General features: G+C 36.6%; 3 protein-coding genes across 4 annotated transcripts; 2 read left to right on the forward strand and 1 right to left on the reverse strand.

Annotated features, from left to right (window-relative positions):
* The first annotated feature begins 927 nt into the window (after positions 1 to 927).
* Positions 928 to 7,680, forward strand: LYG2 (lysozyme g2). The gene is made up of 5 exons (XM_014070988.2): positions 928 to 1,066; positions 2,295 to 2,381; positions 4,187 to 4,383; positions 4,716 to 4,854; positions 7,023 to 7,680. Exons 1-5 carry the CDS (start codon positions 991 to 993, stop codon positions 7,154 to 7,156), a joined length of 633 nt encoding a protein of 210 aa, XP_013926463.2. The 5' UTR covers positions 928 to 990; the 3' UTR covers positions 7,157 to 7,680.
* On the reverse strand, positions 3,824 to 13,232 carry MRPL30 (mitochondrial ribosomal protein L30). Of its 2 annotated transcripts, XM_087726630.1 has the most exons (6): positions 12,974 to 13,232; positions 12,443 to 12,520; positions 11,674 to 11,820; positions 9,842 to 9,915; positions 9,610 to 9,752; positions 3,824 to 4,230 (listed from the first exon to the last, which is right to left on the reverse strand). In XM_087726630.1, the coding sequence occupies exons 1-5, from the start codon at positions 13,007 to 13,009 to the stop codon at positions 9,614 to 9,616; spliced, it is 474 nt and encodes a 157-aa protein (XP_087582756.1). In that variant the 5' UTR covers positions 13,010 to 13,232; the 3' UTR covers positions 3,824 to 4,230; positions 9,610 to 9,613. The 2 variants fall into 2 exon arrangements, with proteins under 2 accessions (XP_087582756.1, XP_013926460.2); XM_014070985.2 differs by lacking the exon at positions 3,824 to 4,230 and having other exon boundaries at positions 8,858 to 9,752.
* Positions 13,181 to 20,277, forward strand: MITD1 (microtubule interacting and trafficking domain containing 1). Its single transcript, XM_087726628.1, is given in 7 exon segments — positions 13,181 to 13,457; positions 15,808 to 15,909; positions 15,998 to 16,134; positions 16,215 to 16,301; positions 17,525 to 17,640; positions 18,735 to 18,865; positions 18,868 to 20,277. Coding segments are annotated over 7 exon segments (726 nt in total). The 5' UTR covers positions 13,181 to 13,336; the 3' UTR covers positions 18,900 to 20,277.
* Positions 20,278 to 20,833: the final 556 nt, after the last annotated feature.

The following is a 20,833-nucleotide window of genomic DNA, read 5'->3' on the forward strand; positions in this document are numbered from 1 at the left end:
ACCAGAAATTTCATCACAACATCCCATTCAAAAAAACCCACCCAAAAGCTATTTTCCTGCCAGTCCTATATGCAAGGTTTCCAGGAAAAGGAAGGAAAGCTAGACCAGGCCTGTTTATGTAGTTTCCTGCTAACAAACTACTTAACGGACATAGCCCTCACATGAAGCTCAGGGAATCTTACTTGTATATCTACTGAGGCAGAAGCTGTTATGGAGCTGGCCTCACTCAAGCTAGGGGTTGCAAGTGTGAAATCCTATACAGGTAGTCTTTCACCAAAGTTATGGTAGACCTCCCCAAAAGCTTCTTACAATCCACTTTTGATGTTACAACTGTTGTAGTCCCTCACGTGAACAAAATCTGGGCACGCAGCAGTCTGCCAGATTACATGGACACTGCAGTGGGCCTCAGGACTGGAAGGAAATATTTAATAAAACTGAAGAATTCTAAGAAATGCTGAGACAGAGTGAAAATGATTGGTTCACCTCAAGATGCTATGAAAACACAATTTTTTTCATACAAAAACAAAAGGGAAAAAAGTCAACTGAAGCCAAGAACTGGGCATTTTGACTCCTGGAGCTGAAGACATAATTTTATTCTTGCTATGTGGATTTGGGGGGGGGGGGGCTGGATTATTGAGAGGAAACTTCAAAATCTGAAGCTAGTATTTCTCTTAAAAGGATCTAAAATTTAAGAGTTGTGAAATGAAAAAAAATCCTTCCATTGGGAAATAGATTCATAGCATTTAAAAATATAACAACAACAATAATAATATAAACCCAGCTTTACACATTTTCAATTATACTGTACCTGAGACAAGAGAAAAAAAATCTGAACTATCTAATGTGAGATTTATTATTGCTTTTGAACTGGCACTACGTGTATGTGACAATCCCTTTTGATTTGGTACTTTCCTGAAATACAATTATGTTATTTCCCAAGTGTTGCAATCGACATCCTGTTTGGTCAGTTACCAGAAATTAATTTTGAAAATGAAACTATGTGCCCTTCTTTTCCTCATTCAACACAGTATTGAAAGTGACTGCAGACAACAGATAATCATGGAAGGTATTTATTTATTTTCTTATAAAATATGTAATGGGTGATAGGCAGTGGTTAGGATGAGGGTTAGGAAAGAACTAGTCATTTGTGTGCTGAATGATGTGGTCAAATTTTGCCAAAGTATTAAGTTACATACATTATTGGCTAATTTTGAGCCTAGTAGAGCGTTAATGTGTTTGTTTCCTTCTTTTAAGACCCCTATCCACTTCCCTTCTTCTTAATTTAGAGTGCAGTGTTATGGTTCCTAGCAATCTTAGCAAACTGGGAGCAGTAGCATGAAGTAAATTTCCCTTACTGGGTTGGGAAATAGTTCAATTTATGGAAAAGGATATTTTTTGAAGCTTTCAGTACTCCAAAATCCATTATCTCCCTGTCAAGAAGGTGAAATTGTGTCATATCGAATCCCATCAAGCTTCAAACTTCAAGATCCAACCTTATCTCCAGGTTTTCTGATAATTCCCCAAATTAATAGAAAAACTATACCGGCTATGGAGCTGGCCTAATTCATTTCCATTCCACTGAATTAATGGGCTAGAGAGTAGAACAAATAGAATGAAGATATGCCTATTTTAATTTTCTTTTCTAAATATTGTTAAGCACAATTATTTACTTGTATGTGGGCTATTTTGCTGTTCAGCCTGGTGATGGAAATAGCATTACATGTTTTCTGAAATATTCTTCTAAATGACTTGTTTGCTTAGAGCTGAAATTAGGCAATTTGTGACACGTTGGATCATTGTTTCAATTATTTCTTTACTAGATGTCTTAATGTCTTCAACGATGATGGAGCTTCTACTGTACTTGAAAAGATTTTAGAAATTCAGAGAGATGTTCAGAAATGTTTCTGCCTTGAAAATACTCCGTGTTGAACTGTATAGTAAAATATCAGCAATTGATCACAGAAAATGTTTTGTGACATTTTGTATTATATCATAAAATACTTTTATGTCATGCTTTATAAAATTGGCAAATTTCAATTCCACAGGAGTCATAGGCCATGGGTCCTGTAAGTTAGCGCATTTGAGGTACCTTGATTTAAAAAGTTTTGTTCTATCCTGCCCCATTTCACCCAGTTAAAGGTTACAGACACGAGAGTTTTAGTAGTATATAGATTTAGATCAGGACTTTATGATGATGACTATTGTCAGCTTCAGATAAGGCAAATAGAATTTCTTTGCAATAGACTGCTAATACATTTTATGACTAGACAGTAATTTAATGCCTGTATAAACAGCTCGTTCTTCTTATGGTAACATAATGGATGTGGATACCACTGGAGCTTCTCTTGAAACTGGAAAACAAGAAGGCTTGCAGTTTGGGGGTAAGATTAACTATAACCTACATTTGAATATATGTATATGCAATGTGATATAAATGTTCTTTCTCTTTTCTATTCAATGTGTAACTATTCTTAAGTCTGTATGTTCCTTACCAGAATCATATTTCCATTTTTGTCCCCTTTGGAAAAAATAGATGTTTATTGCAACTATATAAATAGCTTATACACAGTGATTAGATTTGCTTTATAACAATATATATAATTGCACAATTATATAACTACAGCAATATTCTTAAACAAGTAAGGGTTTCTGTCTCCTCTTCGGAATGAAAATTTAGAGAACTTTTCTTTGGCATTTAATGTTATATTTTTTGCACTATAAGATGCACTTCCCCAAAAAAGATGGTTAGAAAAGTCTGTGCTTCTTATAGAGCGAATATTGTGGTGAGGGAGAGGGCTTGGGGCTTGTCACCGCTGCTGCCATTCGCCACCACCTAGGAATCCTGGAGCCTTCACTGCCAAGCAGCTGATTGGCGGTTGGATGGGCTTCCTGGAATACTACCAATCAGCTGTTCTAGCCAGCTGGGATCGCTGGTGACATCAATTGCCATCGCCCCCAATCGCTGCTGCTGAATGCGGTGGCGGTGGCAATCAGTGGTGAACGGTGATAGGTGGCAGCAGTGATCCCTGCCGCTTTGATCAGCTGATTGGCAGTATTCTGGGAGGCCGATCCAGCTGCCAATCAACTGCTCATCAGCGAAGGCTTTAGTGTTCCCTGGCAGCGAAAGCAGTTCAGGTCAGTTGACTGGTAGTGGAAGAAATGGAGCAGAGACCTGACGAGCCACGTGCTGGGGCTGCGATAACGTGCTGCAGCTGACCAGGCTGTTTGCTGCAAGGATGCGAGCCAGATGAACACTGAATGGATGCTGGGAGGCAGAGGCAGAATTTTTTTTCTTGTTTTCCTCCACTAAAGCTAATGTGCGTCTTATGGTCTGGTCCATATTATAGTGCAAAAAATATGGTACCTCTTCATTGTACTCCTTACTATGGTTTCTGAAAATTACTTCAGCTTGCTTTTTTTGTTTTTATTCTTTAACATCTTTTCCCCACCTATGCTTTTGCCATAAGAACCACTTACTTGTTGGCTGCTGCCCTTTCTATAAACATAATTTTCTTCCTATGTCCTGTTTCGTTTTTTCCCCACTTACACAATACATTTAATGCATATTTGATGCTCTTTTTGTGTCAGTGTGCCTTCAAGTCAAGTTTTTTAACTCACAAATCCCTGCAGTTTTCTTGGCAAGAATTTGGAAGTGGTTTGCCAATTGCCTTCTTTCTAAGGCTAAGATTGATTCATTCACTAGAACTCATGATCTTCCAGTTTCTAGCTTAATCATTACACTAAATTGGCCATGATGTCGTTGATGCTCTCTAGGCTTGGTTGTTTCATTCAGGTAATATCATCAGTTCTAGGCTCTGATGCTCATATAGGAGGCAGCATTTACTTTAATTTCAAAAATGAAGCTTCCCATATAGTTAATTGATGCTAGAATGGAACATTGCTGGAAATGTGGATTAGATTGAGAAACTGGAAAAAAAAATTTGAAGAAAGCAATGGCTATGTCCATGAAGTGCTTTAGTTTTCCAGAAACTAGATTTTTTAACAACGTTACTGATAAACCCATCAATAGTAGCCATCAGTGGCACATTGACCATTATAATGAAGACGGGCTTCCTATTTGATCAAATTCTTAAACATAAGGACAGCTGTTCTGTTTAGTTTAATTCCAATTGTTATTTTTAATCAGAAGTACATTTTTCATGTTGGTTTTTTTTCCCTCTGCAAGGGGTTGAGGCTTCAAAAATAATTGCAAGGAGAGATCTAAACAATCTAGAGAAATATAAAATGAAGATTAAGCATGTCAGCGAAAAAACAAATATTGATGCAGCTGTGATTGCTGCTATAATATCTCGAGAATCCCATGCTGGAACTATCCTACAAGATGGCTGGGGTGACCATGGAAATGGATTTGGATTAATGCAGGTAAAGACTTTTGTTATCAATTAAGAAACACAAAATGCCCAATGTTCAACAATTCTAAGCAAAGCTATCCTGAAGTAATTATAGGGTATGATTATAATTGTCCCCAAGCAAAATGCAATCTTGTATAATGGAAAGTTTTTCCATTTCTCCCTAAATACACTCTCTGTCCCACTCTTTATAGTATCTTTACCATGTTCTGACTGTACATCTCTTTGGTAACTGATCTGTATTTTTAAATTATTAGCTCTGTAAAGCAATTGAACTATTCTGGCATAACATAATCATAGCAATAATGATTACAGAATAATCGAAAGCATGTCATCATTTTTCAGGTGGATAAAAGACATCATGTACCAGTTGGCACCTGGGACAGTGAGGAACACATTACTCAGGGGAGTCTCATTCTCAGAAGCATGATAGAAAAGATTAAAGAAAAATTTCCATTATGGACAAACGAACAGCAGTTCAAAGGTATGAAACATCATTCTACTAAAATCTACATAGAATCTGTTTTATGTCCAGAGCCTTCCTATCATTTTTCCATGTGACTCAGTATTTATAACATGTGATAATGGTTCTCTGGTTTGGAGGAGGAACTAGAAAATTCCCAAACAAAGATGAGATCTTTAGAAAGGAAATATATATGCTCTAGCATTCATAACTATGATCAAATAGTTTTTGTTGCCAACCAATCCATTTTTTTATTATTTTGTTATTCACCTAGTATAGGTGGCCATTGACCTACAACCACAACTGAGCCCCAAATTTCCATTGTTAAGCAAAACGATTTGAGTTTTGCCTCAATTTATTACCTTTCTTGCCACAGTTGTCAAATGAATCACTGCAATTGTTAAGTTAGTAACTCTTTTGTTAAGTGAATCTGGATTCCCCACTGACTTTGCTTGTCAGGTCATAAAGGGTAACCCAGGGATACTGCAACTGTCATAAATACATGCCAGTTGCCAAACATCTGAATTTTGATAAATTCATCATAGCGAATACTCAACAGTTGTTAAGTGTGAAAAATGGTCATTCACTTTTTCAGTGCTGTTGTAACTTCAAACAGTCACTAAATGAATGATTGTAAATTGGAAAAGTTGATAACTACAGATACAATGTTGTCATTTTGAAGATGGACAAGAACATTTTTCCACATAATTCAGATTAGAAAGCAGGTTACAACCGTAATTGAGCCCAGTATTACAGTTGTAAATTGTTGCAGTTAAGCAAAGCATCCATTTGCCCAACCACTGCAATCTTGGCTCTCCCTATTGCAGTCATTAGATGACTGCATGGATCATTAAGCAGTGTGTTGGGGTCTCAGGAGGTGGGATACCTTTGGAGGCCTCAAGCCCAGGCCTGCACTCCAGCACCTTCCCAGCTGATACAGGGCTTGCACCAGGCCTTCCCCGCCCAAGGTACACTTTGTACAGCTTCCTGCCCAAGCCTTGGGCTGTCTTCTTGCCCACCTGTATCAGAAGACTTGGATCTGCTTCCTGCCCTGCTGGGTCCCACATCCTTGGGCCTCCTCCCCATCCCTTCACATTTTGTATAACTTGTCGGTGCCAGATTTTCTGAAGATCACCTTTCCAAGAGTATCCAGCTTATGGGTGCAGACCTTCCTACAGAGGACCTACCTTGCACCATTTGGGAAGTGAGTGCCATTCACACAATCTCTCAGAAAGATACACTTTTCCAAATCCTGCTCTTTTGAGAGGTCATGAGAATACACCACCTTCCAGAATGGTGCAAGGTGGCCTCTGCAGGAAAGCTCCACATTGCTGGGCACTCTTTCAGAAAGGCGATATTTGGAAGAGGTAACTGGAAGAAGACATGTCAGGACAGGAAGGAAGTCCAAGGCTATAGACCCAGCAGGGTAGGAAGCAAGCCCAAGGTCTGGGGGTTAGCAGCGGGGCAGAAAGCAAAGCCAAGGCCTATGAGATCCCAGTGGGGCACCCAAGGCCCATGGGACCCAGCCAGGTGGGAAGTGACTCTAAGGCCTATGGTGACTCAAACAGGAGGAAAGTCCAAGGGATATGGCAGAGTGGGATGGGGGGAGGTACAGGCAGGTGGGGCCTGCTGCCGTTTCCCAGCAGTCAGTTCTCAGGGCAGGTGAATTGCCAAACCTCTGAAGTTTAATCACATGACTATAGGAGCACTGCAACAACTGTAACTTCAGGTACTGGTTATATGTCCCTTTGTTTAGCACCATTGTAATTTTGAATGATCCCTGAATGAATAATCATAAGTCAAGGATTACCTGTATAAAAGCAAAATGCTAGAAAGATTATGTTTCATGATACACGAATTGCAAGATATTTTATCTCTTTTAGTATATTTAAATAAAACGTCTGCTTAATTTTCTGATAATATAAATTATACATTCCTAGAAATATCCTTATAGCCCTTCAAAGGCACATTTGTAGATTATTGCAGGCAAAATTATTCCAAAACTTTTACTCACTTCTACTAAGAAAGAAAATTATTTTTTTATTCTGAATACTGTGCTTTATCTCTAATCAGTTATTTAACCTATTTTTCATTAGGAGCATGGTTAATCCAATCTAGATTCAGTTTATAAGTTGTATTAGCATTTGAGGAATGCCTACCACATTAACATTTAACTTTTTAAATGATAGGTGGAATTTCAGCCTACAATGCAGGACCTAAAAATGTCCAAAGCTATGAGCGAATGGATATAGGCACTACGAAGAATGACTATGCCAATGATGTTGTTGCAAGAGCCAAGTTTTACAAAACAAATGGATATTAAGTCTAGAACAAAGATGCTGTCATTTCAGCCTTACCCAAATTTTGTATGTAACACTAGCAAGATCTATTTGCTAAATTCTACAAAAATAAAGTTGTGCCAATTTCTGCAGAAAATAAAGCTATATTGCTATTTTATGGTTATAATCATACTTCATGCAAGCAAGCTTGTATTCCCATTACGGGGCTTTCTTTCCTGAATGCCATCACTCTGCTAAACAAATAATTCCCTCAACACTGTCAAATTATGCACTAAATCTGCATTACTATTAATCTTCTCATCCTTCCTATCACCCATTTCCTCCCACTTATGCCTGTAAGACTGTAACTTTGTTGCCTGTATCCTTATGATTTATATTGTTTCCTAGTATGATTTGATTGCTTATTTGTACCTATGACTATAATTAAGTGTTGTACTTTATGATTCTTGATGAATGTATCTTTTTTTATGTACACTGAGAGCATATGCACCAAAGACAAATTCCTTGTGTGTCCAATCACACTTGGCCAATAAAAAATTCTATTCTATTCTTTCTCCCCACTCTTTGTTCCACCACACTATTATATCCTTTTAACTTTAGTCTGTATAAGAAAATCAACAGGACCTGTCTACACTACAGCATCTAGTGTGAGTAATCCTTAGTGGTGAACTGGGGAATGATGTGAAAATATTTTCAATCACTCATTTAGAACAGGTAAAACTGCATAATGAATGTACAAAAGAATGTGACAACTATGGAATAAGCCTATGTGTGCCTAGGAATTTATATAGCTTTGAAGTTCTGGGAATTAATAGAAATTTAGGGGGATACTGCTTTTGGGAGACAGTCAAAATGGACTTCTCCATGGACTCTCTATCTGTAGCATTTCAAATCAATTTACACAGGCAGCTATACGTAAGCTAGCTGCAACTTGTCTAATGTCGCTCCCCCTTTTGCAGTCCAAATAAATTGCATCTACAAACTAGCCTGAATTCTGTGAGCTCATAACATTACACTGGAAATATAATGAAAGTTCTGGAAAGTAAGTTAGCATCACAAACATACTATTAGCTTGTTGAAGAGAATTGCTCAAATCATCTTGGGTTGGAAAAAATAATCAGCCAGACATCCAAAGTAAATGTTTTAGGAATAGGCAATTTCCATTATCTACATAGACTGGGTAAATGTATATTCAACACATAACAGTTTCCCCTGATGTGATCAGTGAAACTAATACATGAGGGGATAAAAAATTAATTCAAAATAATACACTAGATCTGGTAAGACTTAAAATTTGAGTAATGATTTAGAAATGTGCTACCTTATTTCTGGACTACTTCATTCTGTATGTATTTTGAAAAAAAAGTGTAGACCTGAAAATATGTGCAATCAGCTTCTAAATAGACCTTCATTCATACTTTAATTTTAATACTTTAAAAGTATAGATTTCCTGGCAGAGAAACAGTATATAAATTATCCAGGAAGCAATCACATCCATATTTTCCATAAAATAAAGTATACAAAATTATGTTAATAAAAAAGGTGAAATGAATATCAGAAGAATCAGATCTCTTTAAACGTATGGGGATTTCCCCCCCCAAAAAAAACAAAAAACAGTTCGGCTGAAATGTTTACCAACCAAAAATGGGCTAAGTAAAATTTGGTATATACCAGTGTACAAGAACACTATCCATATAAGTATTTAAGAAGACTTCTGTCTCAAAATGGAAAACATCCCCACATGAAAGGTGTGGGGGCACACAGATATAAATGCTTACAAGTGAATTGCTGACATGAAACAAAATTTAGAAAAACATCTGCCTGAAGAATTCCTGTAGGAGCAAATCTGGTTGAAGGCTACCTCCTGAAAGTCAGTTACAAAAGGAAGATCCTTAAACAAAATAGAAATACTAAAAAATAAATAAAGGTAAGATTACTGGAATGAACTATGAATTATTTGGGGAGGGGGGTGAAAATGGATCAAACATGTGGCTTATTTACAATTAACTGACCACTGACTGTATCTGCCTGGCAATGTGAATTTATTGTGAAATGCTGCTATGCTATTCACAATGGCATACCTTAAAAGTCAACTTTTATCTCACTAACAATGACCAGCAAAGCAGCTTCAAATTAATTTAACCAATCATCACAGAAATTCAGTTTAGTATTATGTTAGTTACAGCTTTTTGTAAACTTTGTAGATACCAAAATATATCTCAAAAGCTGCTGCTGCAGTTGCTATTATTTATACTGTCACATTTACAACAGCCAAACTGTTTAAGTAAAAATTATGCCCAAATACTAGATAAATTATTTTTATCTTCTTAATAATAACACTATTTAATTTTATGAGATGGCAATTAAGTCTAGAGAAACTGTTCTAAAAATGAACATACATATTATGCCTCTAGTGGCAATTACAGTAATACAATTCTCAACTTAATATTACATTTATTATATAAAGTATTAATACATTATTATGAAGAATCAGAGGTGTTCTTTTCCACTTCTTTTAGATGGCGACAAACTATCAGTTCACCTGTGACCTTGTTAAGATAGGTATCAGGTATTTCTTCTTCTGTTGGAATTCCATAAGGCAGTTTTAATGGTTTTATTCTATAATAAAAGGGGGGGGGGACGACAATCTATTAGTGTTTTTAGACCAAACCAATTTCCAAATATTGCTGATGAGAAGAATTACCCACCTTATTAGGTGTTTGATGACTTTAAGTTTTTCATTCACAGAAGGGATGTTTTTAAGCACCACTGGAGCATATCTCTGTAGGTGATACAAAGCTACAACTGAGTTTCCAATGCACCACAGAAGTAAATTTATGAGAACAGTTATAGTAGCAAAGTTTGATTAGATTTTAATAAATATTAAATCACTGCAGACACTAAATATTCAGTAACAATAAAATAAATGTTATGATTCCTTAAATTGATTTCTGCTACAATTTAGTCTTAAAAGTAGTTTTTATATGCTAAAGAGGTGTTTCTCAATTATAATACACATTTCATGAAGAAAAGGGTAAGCCTGTACGTAAGAACTTATTTTTTTTCTTTTTTCCTCTTTAACATAATATCTAAAAAAATGAATGCTGCTACAGATAGGTCTTATTATTAAATCTGTATGTCATGCAACTCTTTGCTTCAATTGTGATGTGACAGACTCCTAAAGATAAAGGAGGAATGAAAGCCTGTGTTATGTCTGTCATTTGTAATCATTGTGACATAGGTATAAAGCTTTTTTTTAGAAATCACTTTTATAGAACATTTTTTGTTCACTCTTCATTTTCCTCTCCTGTTATATAATCCTTCAACAACAAAAGCATTTCAATTCTACTTAGTTTCATGTTACACTTAATTCAGTAACCAGGCAGACACGTAAGAGCAGCAACTTTTTTAAACTCGTGGAGACTGCCTTCATAGCATAATTTAAGATAATACATTTCTGAGATGCCATGACTGCATTTTAAAATGGTAAGACCCAGGGGTGAAATTCAGCAGGTTCTGAAGAACTGGTAGCGGAAATTTTGAATAGTTTGGAGAACCAGCAAATATCCTGGCTGGCTCCAGAGTGGAGTGGGAATGGAGATCTTGCAATATCCTTTCCCCAGGAACGGGGAGGGAATGGAGATTTGGCAGTATCCTTCCCCTGCCACACCCAATAAGCCACACCCACAGAACCGGTAGTAAAAAAAATTGAATTTCACCAATGGTAAGACCCCGAAGATATTGCCAGTTCTAACACTGACATCAAAATGCTTCCATGAAAGCAAAAGTAAAGCTGAAGTGGTGGTGCAAGGATATCGTAAAACCTAAGATAGGAAGAAATTCTCACAACAACCACCTGGCAAGGACAGAATGTTGTGATTGGCAGGATGCAATTATCCACAACTAATAATGCTATTTTCAGATGGATTCAATTTTAGTATAATTTATTGTTCTTTCCAAACTGATGACTAAATTTGCCTTAAACAGCTCAAAATAATAGTTTTCTTAGAAGTAGCTAATGTTGAATTCAGTGGGTGCTAACACTTAATCAGGGCCTGGAAACTATGCAAGGTTGGATTTGGGGCAAACTATAAGGATTGTATAGCACTGATGATGTTACCTAGTTTGGTAATGAAACATCTGCAAGAAAGCAATCAAGCTCAGAGAGCACCAAGAACAGTTCAACCCTGAGCTACAAATATTCTCTTCTATCAAAAGTACAAGAAGTTATGAGGACTATAGGCTACACTGGAAAGTAAAAAAAGGCAGATGATTTCCATGCTGTTGCCAAATAAACACTGTATTTGGAATAAGCAATTGCAAATCAAGATTCTCTTTTGATACCAACCTTCTGCCTTACAATGAAAATGAACTCAAATGTTTAGTCAGTATTATAATTTGTTGTGACATGGAGCTGTTCCAGCTACAAATTATTTTAGTATGTGGCCAAATAACTCAAAATCCAGTCATAGACAGCCACTTTGTCCAAATTATTAACTCCACAAGCACAAATTTTGAATACTGTAAATTAGTTACATACTTTTGTTAATCCAAGCTCTTCAAGCAAATCTTTTTCCCAATAAGGACGCCTTCTTCCACTTCTGATCCTGGTGATAAGATGTAGTTTATGAGGCTCTTCTGGATTACCACCATATTTTTCATGATCACCAGGTCGTGGTTGAAATACCTAAAATAAGTTAAACTCTCACTATTAACCAATCTAATAAGTAAAACCAGTTAATGATTTTGGGGCTTATCTTCACATTAACCATGGCACAAAGATGCCCAAATAATCATTGCTAAACAGTTTGCCCTCATTTCATCCCAGATATCAAAGTCACAGTTTAAAGTTATGTTTAGTTTTCCATGTTTAAACTAGGGGTTCTCCTCCTTTTCTATCACTATTTATTATTTACTGGCATAGTTACTGGCTAGTAAATTGGTTACATGTCGTTTAAGAGATTACAGCAAGGTCAAATTTGGGATTAAGATAGAGTATATAAAAATGACTCACTCTACCAGCTAGAGTAGAGAACGCTATAAAGAGGATGTATTAATTAGCAAGAAACTAGGTGAAATAAAATAATGGCTTAAGTATGGATTCTGTAGCCAGGAAGGCACATCAGAAACAAAAAGAAAGTTAAGCTCTGACCAGTTCAGAGCTACATAGTTCAATTCTAAAAGTACAAAGACGAAATTATCTTTTCACAACAGAATTTATGTAGTAAAGAACATATTTTGACCACTTCATTTGTATTTTCATTTTAATTTATAGCTAATATTTGATTATTTTTTAACCCAAGCCTTACTGATTCTGGAATTCGAGACTTTGTAAATTTCTGCCGAATCCATATTCCCCAAAGGATTGCTTCGCTTTTTGTCAGATTCTGCAGCATAAAAAACAAAGCAGAAAACAATACTTCAGAGCTTAATACATAACACAGTCAAACATATCAAAGTTTCAAATAAATCAATAATGACAAAATGCATGTGCACATATATTAACTCTACGGTACTAAGAAGCTATCATTTTATATTCCTGGAAAATCAAAAACATCAGAGGTTCACAGGAAGCACATCATATACCAGACATTCACGTACATTAAATCAGCTAAATTGGAAAGTACACACGAACGCTTGCTAGTCTCCAAGACATTAATTTTCCCCAGAATTGGGGCTTCTAATTAAAAACACATTTAAGGATTACAGCTATGCTTCATTCAGCTCCAGCAAGGCGTTCAGCAACATCAAGGAATTTCTGCAGCTCCTGCAATTCTCTTCCCAATAACACAACTATATGAAATTTACAGAAATCTTTTAATCATTTCCATGCTTCTTACCTGCCAAGCGGATACGTAACACCGCCAGGCTGCCATCTTAGGGCGCCGATTCACCTTCTCGCGAAAAGAGACCACAATCACGTGTAAAGTCTCCTCCTCCGGAGCCCCGGGAGGAGAAGGGCCGGCGACTTGGCTACGGGTCTTTTTTCCTAGGCTTTCACTTTCCGGTTCTTTGAAATCACGTGAACAGAAAAGGGCGGGGCACCCTCGCTTCTTTTCTATTTTGCTTGGCGGGTCGGATGGAGGGCTTGGCTTTTGCGGGTTTCCCGCGTTGGGCACGGGCTGTTGCTTTTGGGGCGGGGGCGGCGAAGATCCCGGCCCCCCGCAGAGAAAAGTGTCGTGACTCGTGCAGGGCTGATTGACATGGAGGATTCGGCGGCGGCGGTGCTGAAGCGGGCGGTGGAACTGGATTCGGCTTCGCGTTTTCAGGAGTCGCTGATTTGCTACCAGGAAGGGATCGATCTCCTCCTCAGTGTGCTGAAAGGTGAGAGTTTCGTCTTCCCACCCCTAAACTAGGAGGTTTGTTCAGTGCCACATTTCGCCGATCTCAATAAGCCAGAAAAATAAATTTGCTTGCTTTGTGCATAGCCAGAGATGGATTGCATTTGAACGCGGAAATCCTAATGGTAAGGGATCTTTATCACTGAATGAAGACCTGCATTTGATCTGTTCACCTTGCTTAGTATTTAAAAGTTTGCAGGATTTAATGCAGGAGGTGTACATTCCTCACCTATAGAACTGGGCTTGATCAAAATATTTGTTGTCCTGTACTTGTTAAGGAGCGTCTAATTCGGTAGATGGTCCACTTCCTGCACTCTGTTTAAGTCATTCAGATTGTAAATTTGTAATATGCTTGTGTTGGGATTGATCCCTTTCCTGATTCTGATTTCATTAGAAATATTCCGACATGCCCCCGAGTCTGGGATATGTCTGCTCCTATTGTTGTAAATTTTATAAAATATAATGGGAAATAGACTGAAAGTATAATATTAATTCAAATAAATTCAGATGATGTAATTTTTAAGCAGAAATTTCTGGATGGTGTTCTGTAGTTCCGCATTCTGGATCCAATGCATTTTAGTAACTAAATGAGGAATGTTTCAAACTGAATGAATGCTAAGGAAACAAGTTTCAGAGATGGAAGGCATTTCTATACTTCTACATTTTGATCTTCTGTTTTCTCAAACAGAGATAATAGCTACAAAATTCTGTCAACCATAGAGGATATACCAATTGCATCCTTTCCTGGAAGAAAACTACCAATGATAATTGAGATTAGGAACTGTTGCCAAGTGACATCATTGTAAAGAACACCATCATGTAATTGTGCTTATCTGTGATAGAAATTCTAGCACTTCCACTAACTGTCATTAGACAAACCTAGTATAGTCTCAGTATCCTAAGGTCATGCAATTGCCATTTGCAAGTCTATGCCTGTTTCTTTACTGACTGCTTGTTGGAAGCCATCAGTGAGGGTCTCAAATGCTAATCATGTGGCTGTGGGATGCTGTGACATTTTAATTGTGAACTGATTAACAAGTGCCTGAATTGCGCTCATAAGACCATGGGGATGCTACAATGGCTGCAATTACAATGACCTGTCATAGATCCCCCTCATCTGGAACTTGGAACAGTTGAAGAATTGGACATTAAGCGAAGGACTATCTGTAGTGTTGAAAATGCCATGTGTTATTTGGCTACTACAGCTATTATCTTCATCTATGATTTCCCTTCCTCTTCTCATGTAAAATCATCTTAGAAAATTCGCATTAAGATGGAATCTTACATCCTTACTCTTCCCAATGTGGTTGTTAAATGAAGCATAGGGTGCTTCAGGGGCCCAGGGGAGGCCTAGTACAAGATCTGCCATGGGTCTCCCCTACACCCTGAGGTATCCCATGTTCCACTTTCTAACCTTCAGAGTCCCTGCAGGCCTTGATCCTGCTTCCCATATCTCTGGGGCCCAGGCCCTCCTCATTCAGGGTCATCCATCACGTACTTACCTTTCAAAGAGAACCGTAGCTCAAGTTAGGGGAGTAAAGTAAGCTGCTCCATACTGGGCTTGTGGAGCAATTCCAGAGCGAGCTGCCATTTTCTGAGTAGCTGCAATTCAATCCACAGTCATACCTCATGGCCTAGCAATGGAATGGTGTTCGTTCTTAACCTGAGCTCTGCAGTGTTCCACAACACAATGGGACACTGCAGAGCTTGGGTTAGGTGAGCAAAGCTGCTTTGTGGATGGGTTGTGCGGTGCAACTCCGAGCAGTCATATAATAATTCAATGTCACAAAGATTCTTTCTAAGAACATATATCCCTCTGAAGGAAAAACCTTGTATTATACATTTTTAGGAATTATACTAATCACTTTATTAATTAGATCTCAAAACACATTCGTATCCTTTACTTATGACCATTCATTTAACTAACCATTTTTAAATAATGGTCATATGTGGACGACCCCTGTAAAGTTTCAGTGGCCTTGGAAAAAGTGACTTATGACCTGTACTTCCACTTGTGGTGACCATCATATCACACCTGCAGTCACGATTGCAAATCAGGCACTTGGCAACTGGCTTGCATTTATAGCCAGTTGCAGCTTCCTGTGGTCACATTATCGCAATATGCAACTTTTTTGGCCAATGGCAAAAAGCATTAAAGCTGGATTTGCTTGAAGTTTGTTGTAGAATCATATCCCACTCAACTTAAGACTACAATGACTTACAATGGAAATTTTGGTCCCTATTGTTGTTGTAAATCGAGGACTACCTATACTTTCAACTGCCCTGAAAAAATGAAATGAATTTTCCATTTCTTTCATATCTTCTGTTTGCAGCTACAAAAGATGAGAAGAAAAAGGCTTACTACAGAAACAAAATATCAAGTTACATGAACAGAGCTGAAGGAATTAAAAAATGTGTTGTGAAGGAAAAAGAAGGTACAAAGTTATAATGGAAGATCTTTTTAATTTAGCCTTAACTGTAAATGAGGTAGGATGCTTAGTGACAGATTGTTCTTGTGTTTAGATGGGAAATGCCACAAACAAATAAAAATTGAAGAGAATAGCAAAGGATTCAGCTATGAAAAACTGTTCCAAGAGTATCTAAATGAAACTGTTACAGAGGTTTGGGTTGAGGATCCTTACATTCGCCAAACTCATCAGGTGAGATAGCGCTGCTGCATTTAATCAAGACATGTTGCCCTTTTCCATATGAAAAATTAATCTTGTTTAATTTTCTATAGTTGTACAACTTCTTAAGATTCTGTGAAATGCTCGTTAAAGGACCATGCAGAATGAAAACTATACACCTTCTTACATCTCATGAAGAAGTAAGTATTTAAGACTGCAGTCGTATCACAAACTTTAATAAAAATTACTTAAATTATTTAAGATTGCATGAATGTCCTCTTACTTAGTAAGAGTAAATACATTTGCTGAATGGAAGTATTATTGCAATCACCATGATTAGAATACAGAAAAGAATTTTTATTCTATATATAATCTATTTCTATCACATTTTGGGTCAAAAAGCAATTGATCGCAAAATCATTTTTTAGTTTTGCCTTGGGGAAGAATAGTTTTAAAAATAGCTAAATGTAGGTGTTTTTTTACAGTAAAATATCAATTTTAAATTGATAATTAGAAGAAAATGGAAGATATTGAATCACTGTTTTTGGCTCAGTATTTTATGTTTCTTGTAGCAGTTTCTTAAAGTTTCTTTCCAATATCTACAGGAAATATCAAGAATTTTGTTAAATACCTTTTGCATACAAGTTTATGTCCTACTGCTGAGATACAGTTTTGCTACCATTTCTATTGTATTAGTGCTTTACAAATTACTAATTTATTCTGAAAATCTGTGTTGTATTGTAGGAGATGTCAGGAATCACAGAGGGAAATCTTCCTCTGACGTTTCCACCAGCCTCTGAGGCCTACAGTTTCTACATTTTTATGTATGGCTTCTGTGTCATGGAATCAGGGTTTTCTTACAATTCATCTATCATTTACCCAGAAAAATAATTGCTACAGGTTTCTCTTCATTAGATAATTTGTAAGTTTTGGTTGAAAACATAATGTTAAGATGGCCTACATTAATGTAATTAAAAATCGTGACCCGTCAAAACCGCGGTCCACTAAAGCGCGCCCAATTAAAGCGCGTACCTGACGTCATCAGCAGCGCGACAAATAAAATTAAAAATAAACTAAATTAAAATTAAATTAAAGCAAGCCGATTCACATAAAGGTAAGGGTTAGGGTTAGGTTAAGGGTTAGGGTTAGGTTTAGGCTTACGTTAAGCGTTAGGGTTAGGTTTAGGGTTAGGTTAAGGGTTAGGGTTAGGTTTGGGGGGGTTAGGTTTAGATTTACGCGTTAATTTTAAGTTTACCGCTCACAGTGTGCTGTTTTCGTCGCGCTGTGATGATGTCACGTACGCGCTTTCGTCAAGCGCGCTTTAGTCTACCGCGGTTTTGTGGTGGAACCATTAAAAATAATTCTGAATTGACAAAAGGTTTCAATTGTCTATTTAAGTTTAAATTATAAAATGTCTTAACAGGGTCATGGAAAGAATCAACAGATGGGTTCTTTAGAAGAAATACAACAGTCTCTAAGGAATTTCGGCATTACACTGGATATATCATATTCTTCTTCAATACATGATCGAGAGATTAGGTTGGTGATACATAAAATTACTGTATAGTAAATAAAAATATAATGTGCTAAATTTCAGTTAATATTGTGCTTTCTAAAATATGGATAGACAATAGATGTCTAGGCATCAGGGTATTCAGAAACATTTCCATCATTTCTTACTGTTAATTGAAAGAGTTTAAACAAAACATAATGAGCTTACAGACAAATAATAAATCCTTAACTTCAGCTTTATTTACAAGAATGCCCTAACCCATTTTGAAATACTGGGGCATCTTGGGGTTTGACAGGTAAAAAACTGCAGAAGTTTGTTTTCTTGTACGTAATAGGATTTGCACTATAAATATTGAGCCAAGATGGCGCAGTGGTTAGAGTGCAGTACTGCAGCCACCTCAGCTGACTGTTAGCTGCAGTTTGGCGGTTCAAATCTCACCGGTGCAGGGTTGACTCAGCCTTCCATCCTTACGAGGTGGGTAAAATGAGGACCCAGACTGTGGGGGCAATATGCTGACTCTGTAAACCGCTTAGAGAGGGCTGAAAGCCCTATTAAGCGGTATATAAGTCTAACCGCTATTGCTATTGCTACTGTACTGTATCTTTTTACTGCCATCTACAGATGGGGCAGTGTTTCACACAACTCATCTGTTGGCCCTAACCATGTATTTTGTAAATGTTCCTTCCATGGGCAGTATTCTGTGAGCACCCAGACATGCTCACAAAATTCCAAATGGGTTTACAGATTTAAAATGTTTGTGTGCCCTTTATTAACAAATGTGTGGTTGTGGGTGGGTGTCTAATACATGATTATTAAAGGTTTCCAGATCTATCAAAACAAGGACAGATTAAAAGACAGTTATCAGGATGCTGCTTTAATAGTATTTGGCTATCAGTGTTCATGTGAAAAAAAATTCTCTCTCTCAATATATATTTATGTGCCTCTGTGAAAAATAGTTGTGCCCAGGATAAGTTAGATTTCCCCCCCAAAAAATCTAATTTTAAAGGGCAATTAAAATATCTTTTAAATACACATATTTTTTCCTGAATTATCTGCAAACATACTCTTGCCATTTTTAGATTTTTTTAATATTATATTTCTATATTTTTGTATTTAAAAGATTCAACAATGGATGGATGTTTAAAATCGGAAGAGGCCTTGATTATTTTAAAAAACCACAGGTAAGGGATTTTGTTTTTGTTTTCTTTTTTAAAAAAGAGTTCCTGAATTTTTTGCTAAGAAAAAAACACTTTTTATAGGGTCGTTTTTGCCTTGGATATTGTGATTTTGATTTGAGGCCTTGTCATGAAACTACTGTGGACATCTTTCACAATAACTACACAAAGAAGACGATTCCTTCTGAAACCACTCCTGTTTCCTAGGTAAAATCCTTGTCAAGGTGTATATTTAATATGCTTTTTAATAAAATAAATTGTTGTTTAAGCAAAAAAATACGTTTATCTCAAGATACCCTTAAAAGAGGCTTCGACTGTTAAATTTTGCTTAAAGGAAAATCACCTTAATCACCTTACCTTAATTAACATCAGGTAAAATATTGGAAGAATAATTAAATTAAAACCAACTACTGAATATATTTTTAAAATGCAATGACTGGAGTCACTACTTCAAACAAATAGCTAAAATAAACCTAGATACAGGTTTGTTCAAAGTTATGACTGAATGAATAGTTTTCTCATAGTTTAGCTGTTGCATTGTCCCCAGTCATGACTGCCATTTGGATATTTACTTGATGTCCTGCTTGGGATTATGTTGTTTCCGGGACTGTGGTCATGTGATTGTGATTTCCAATATTCCCTGCCAACTTCCCACAAACAAAAGCTGGGAAAACTGGCTGGAAGTCAGTCATGTGAGCTGCTTGTTTAATGATCATTTGATGTAGCCCTGCAAAACTGCTGTCCCACTTTATGAGTGCATCACTTAGCAATAGCAATTCCAGTCAATTGTTGTCATAAGCCAAGGACTTTTGAATTTAGCAGTCTAAAAACAGAGCTAGCTACAATTGCCTCAAGCTATATGAAGTATTGTATATATAGAGAGAAAAGGTGCCTGCCAAATTCGTTGAACATTAAATGGTGCTGAATGGAGAGGATTTTTGGACAGTTACACAGCAGTCACTTAGGTCACATAGCATGCTGATGTATTTTGAATGGAGTCCACCTGCTTTTTGCTTTTTTCAAACTACAAAAACCATGCCACTACCACACACACATATGTTCAATCAGGATGGAAGAAAAAGATGCCATGGCCATCCAGCTGAGCTATGTATTTTGCTGCGAGCTTAATAGTGAACCACATCCTCTGAACTTTCAAAATATTGTACATGCTTGCAATTTTCAGCTCATATGTCATCTATGGGTTCTTGAAAGAACTTTACTAGTCCTGATGTGCCATTTCTAAAACCTGCTTTGTAACATGGCCGTGTTGTAATTAGTTTTTTTTTCTCCTCAGAATCTACCCCAGTTTTTATTCCAATAAAATTATTAGGTGATAGTGATATTTTGGAATCAAATAAATGATAAACATCTGATCCAATATGTCATGGAAATTTTAAACAATTTCATTACTTGAAATCTTGTCCTTTTGAATGTTACTGGGTATAGGTGTTTTTTTATAATATTGTATTATTAAAGTTATTATTTGTATACCTTGTCATTTTTTAATTTTTGTCAATAAATTTGGATTAATCAAAAGTAAGAATATAAAACTGTTGGAATAAAGGCTTGTTTTTAAAAAATGTACTTTTCACCCGATACAGATCTTCTGTTCTTACTAGAATGGTGAAGTAAGAACTGCTGAAAAGTAATTTAAAAGAAAAGAAACCAAATGACCTTTCACAAGGTTGCTAACATGTTATTTATTTATTAATTTATTTGCCGCCTATTTCACATTGAGTCAACTCTTATCCAGCACAGAAGACAGGGAGAACAAATAATCTTTTAAATTTTGTTGATTATAACTGGAGTAATGTTTCAATGTCAATTCAAATATGGCTATAATTTGGGTGTTTGGACCAGTAATATATTGAATTTGAAAATGACTATTAGTTATAGTTTTTCCTCCACATTTTTGCTCACCCAAGTGTATTATTATTATTATTATTATTGCATTCCATTAAATGCATTCCAAGTTCCATTAAACTCAGTGGAGTTTGAGAAGATAGATAACGACTGCAATATCAATTAACTACTTCCCTTAAAA

The sequence above is a fragment of the Thamnophis sirtalis genome, unplaced genomic scaffold, assembly GCF_051295495.1.
Source record: "Thamnophis sirtalis isolate CommonGarterSnake01/CBP01778 unplaced genomic scaffold, rThaSir2_p1.2 scaffold_12, whole genome shotgun sequence".
NCBI classification, from domain to species: domain Eukaryota; kingdom Metazoa; phylum Chordata; class Lepidosauria; order Squamata; family Natricidae; genus Thamnophis; species Thamnophis sirtalis.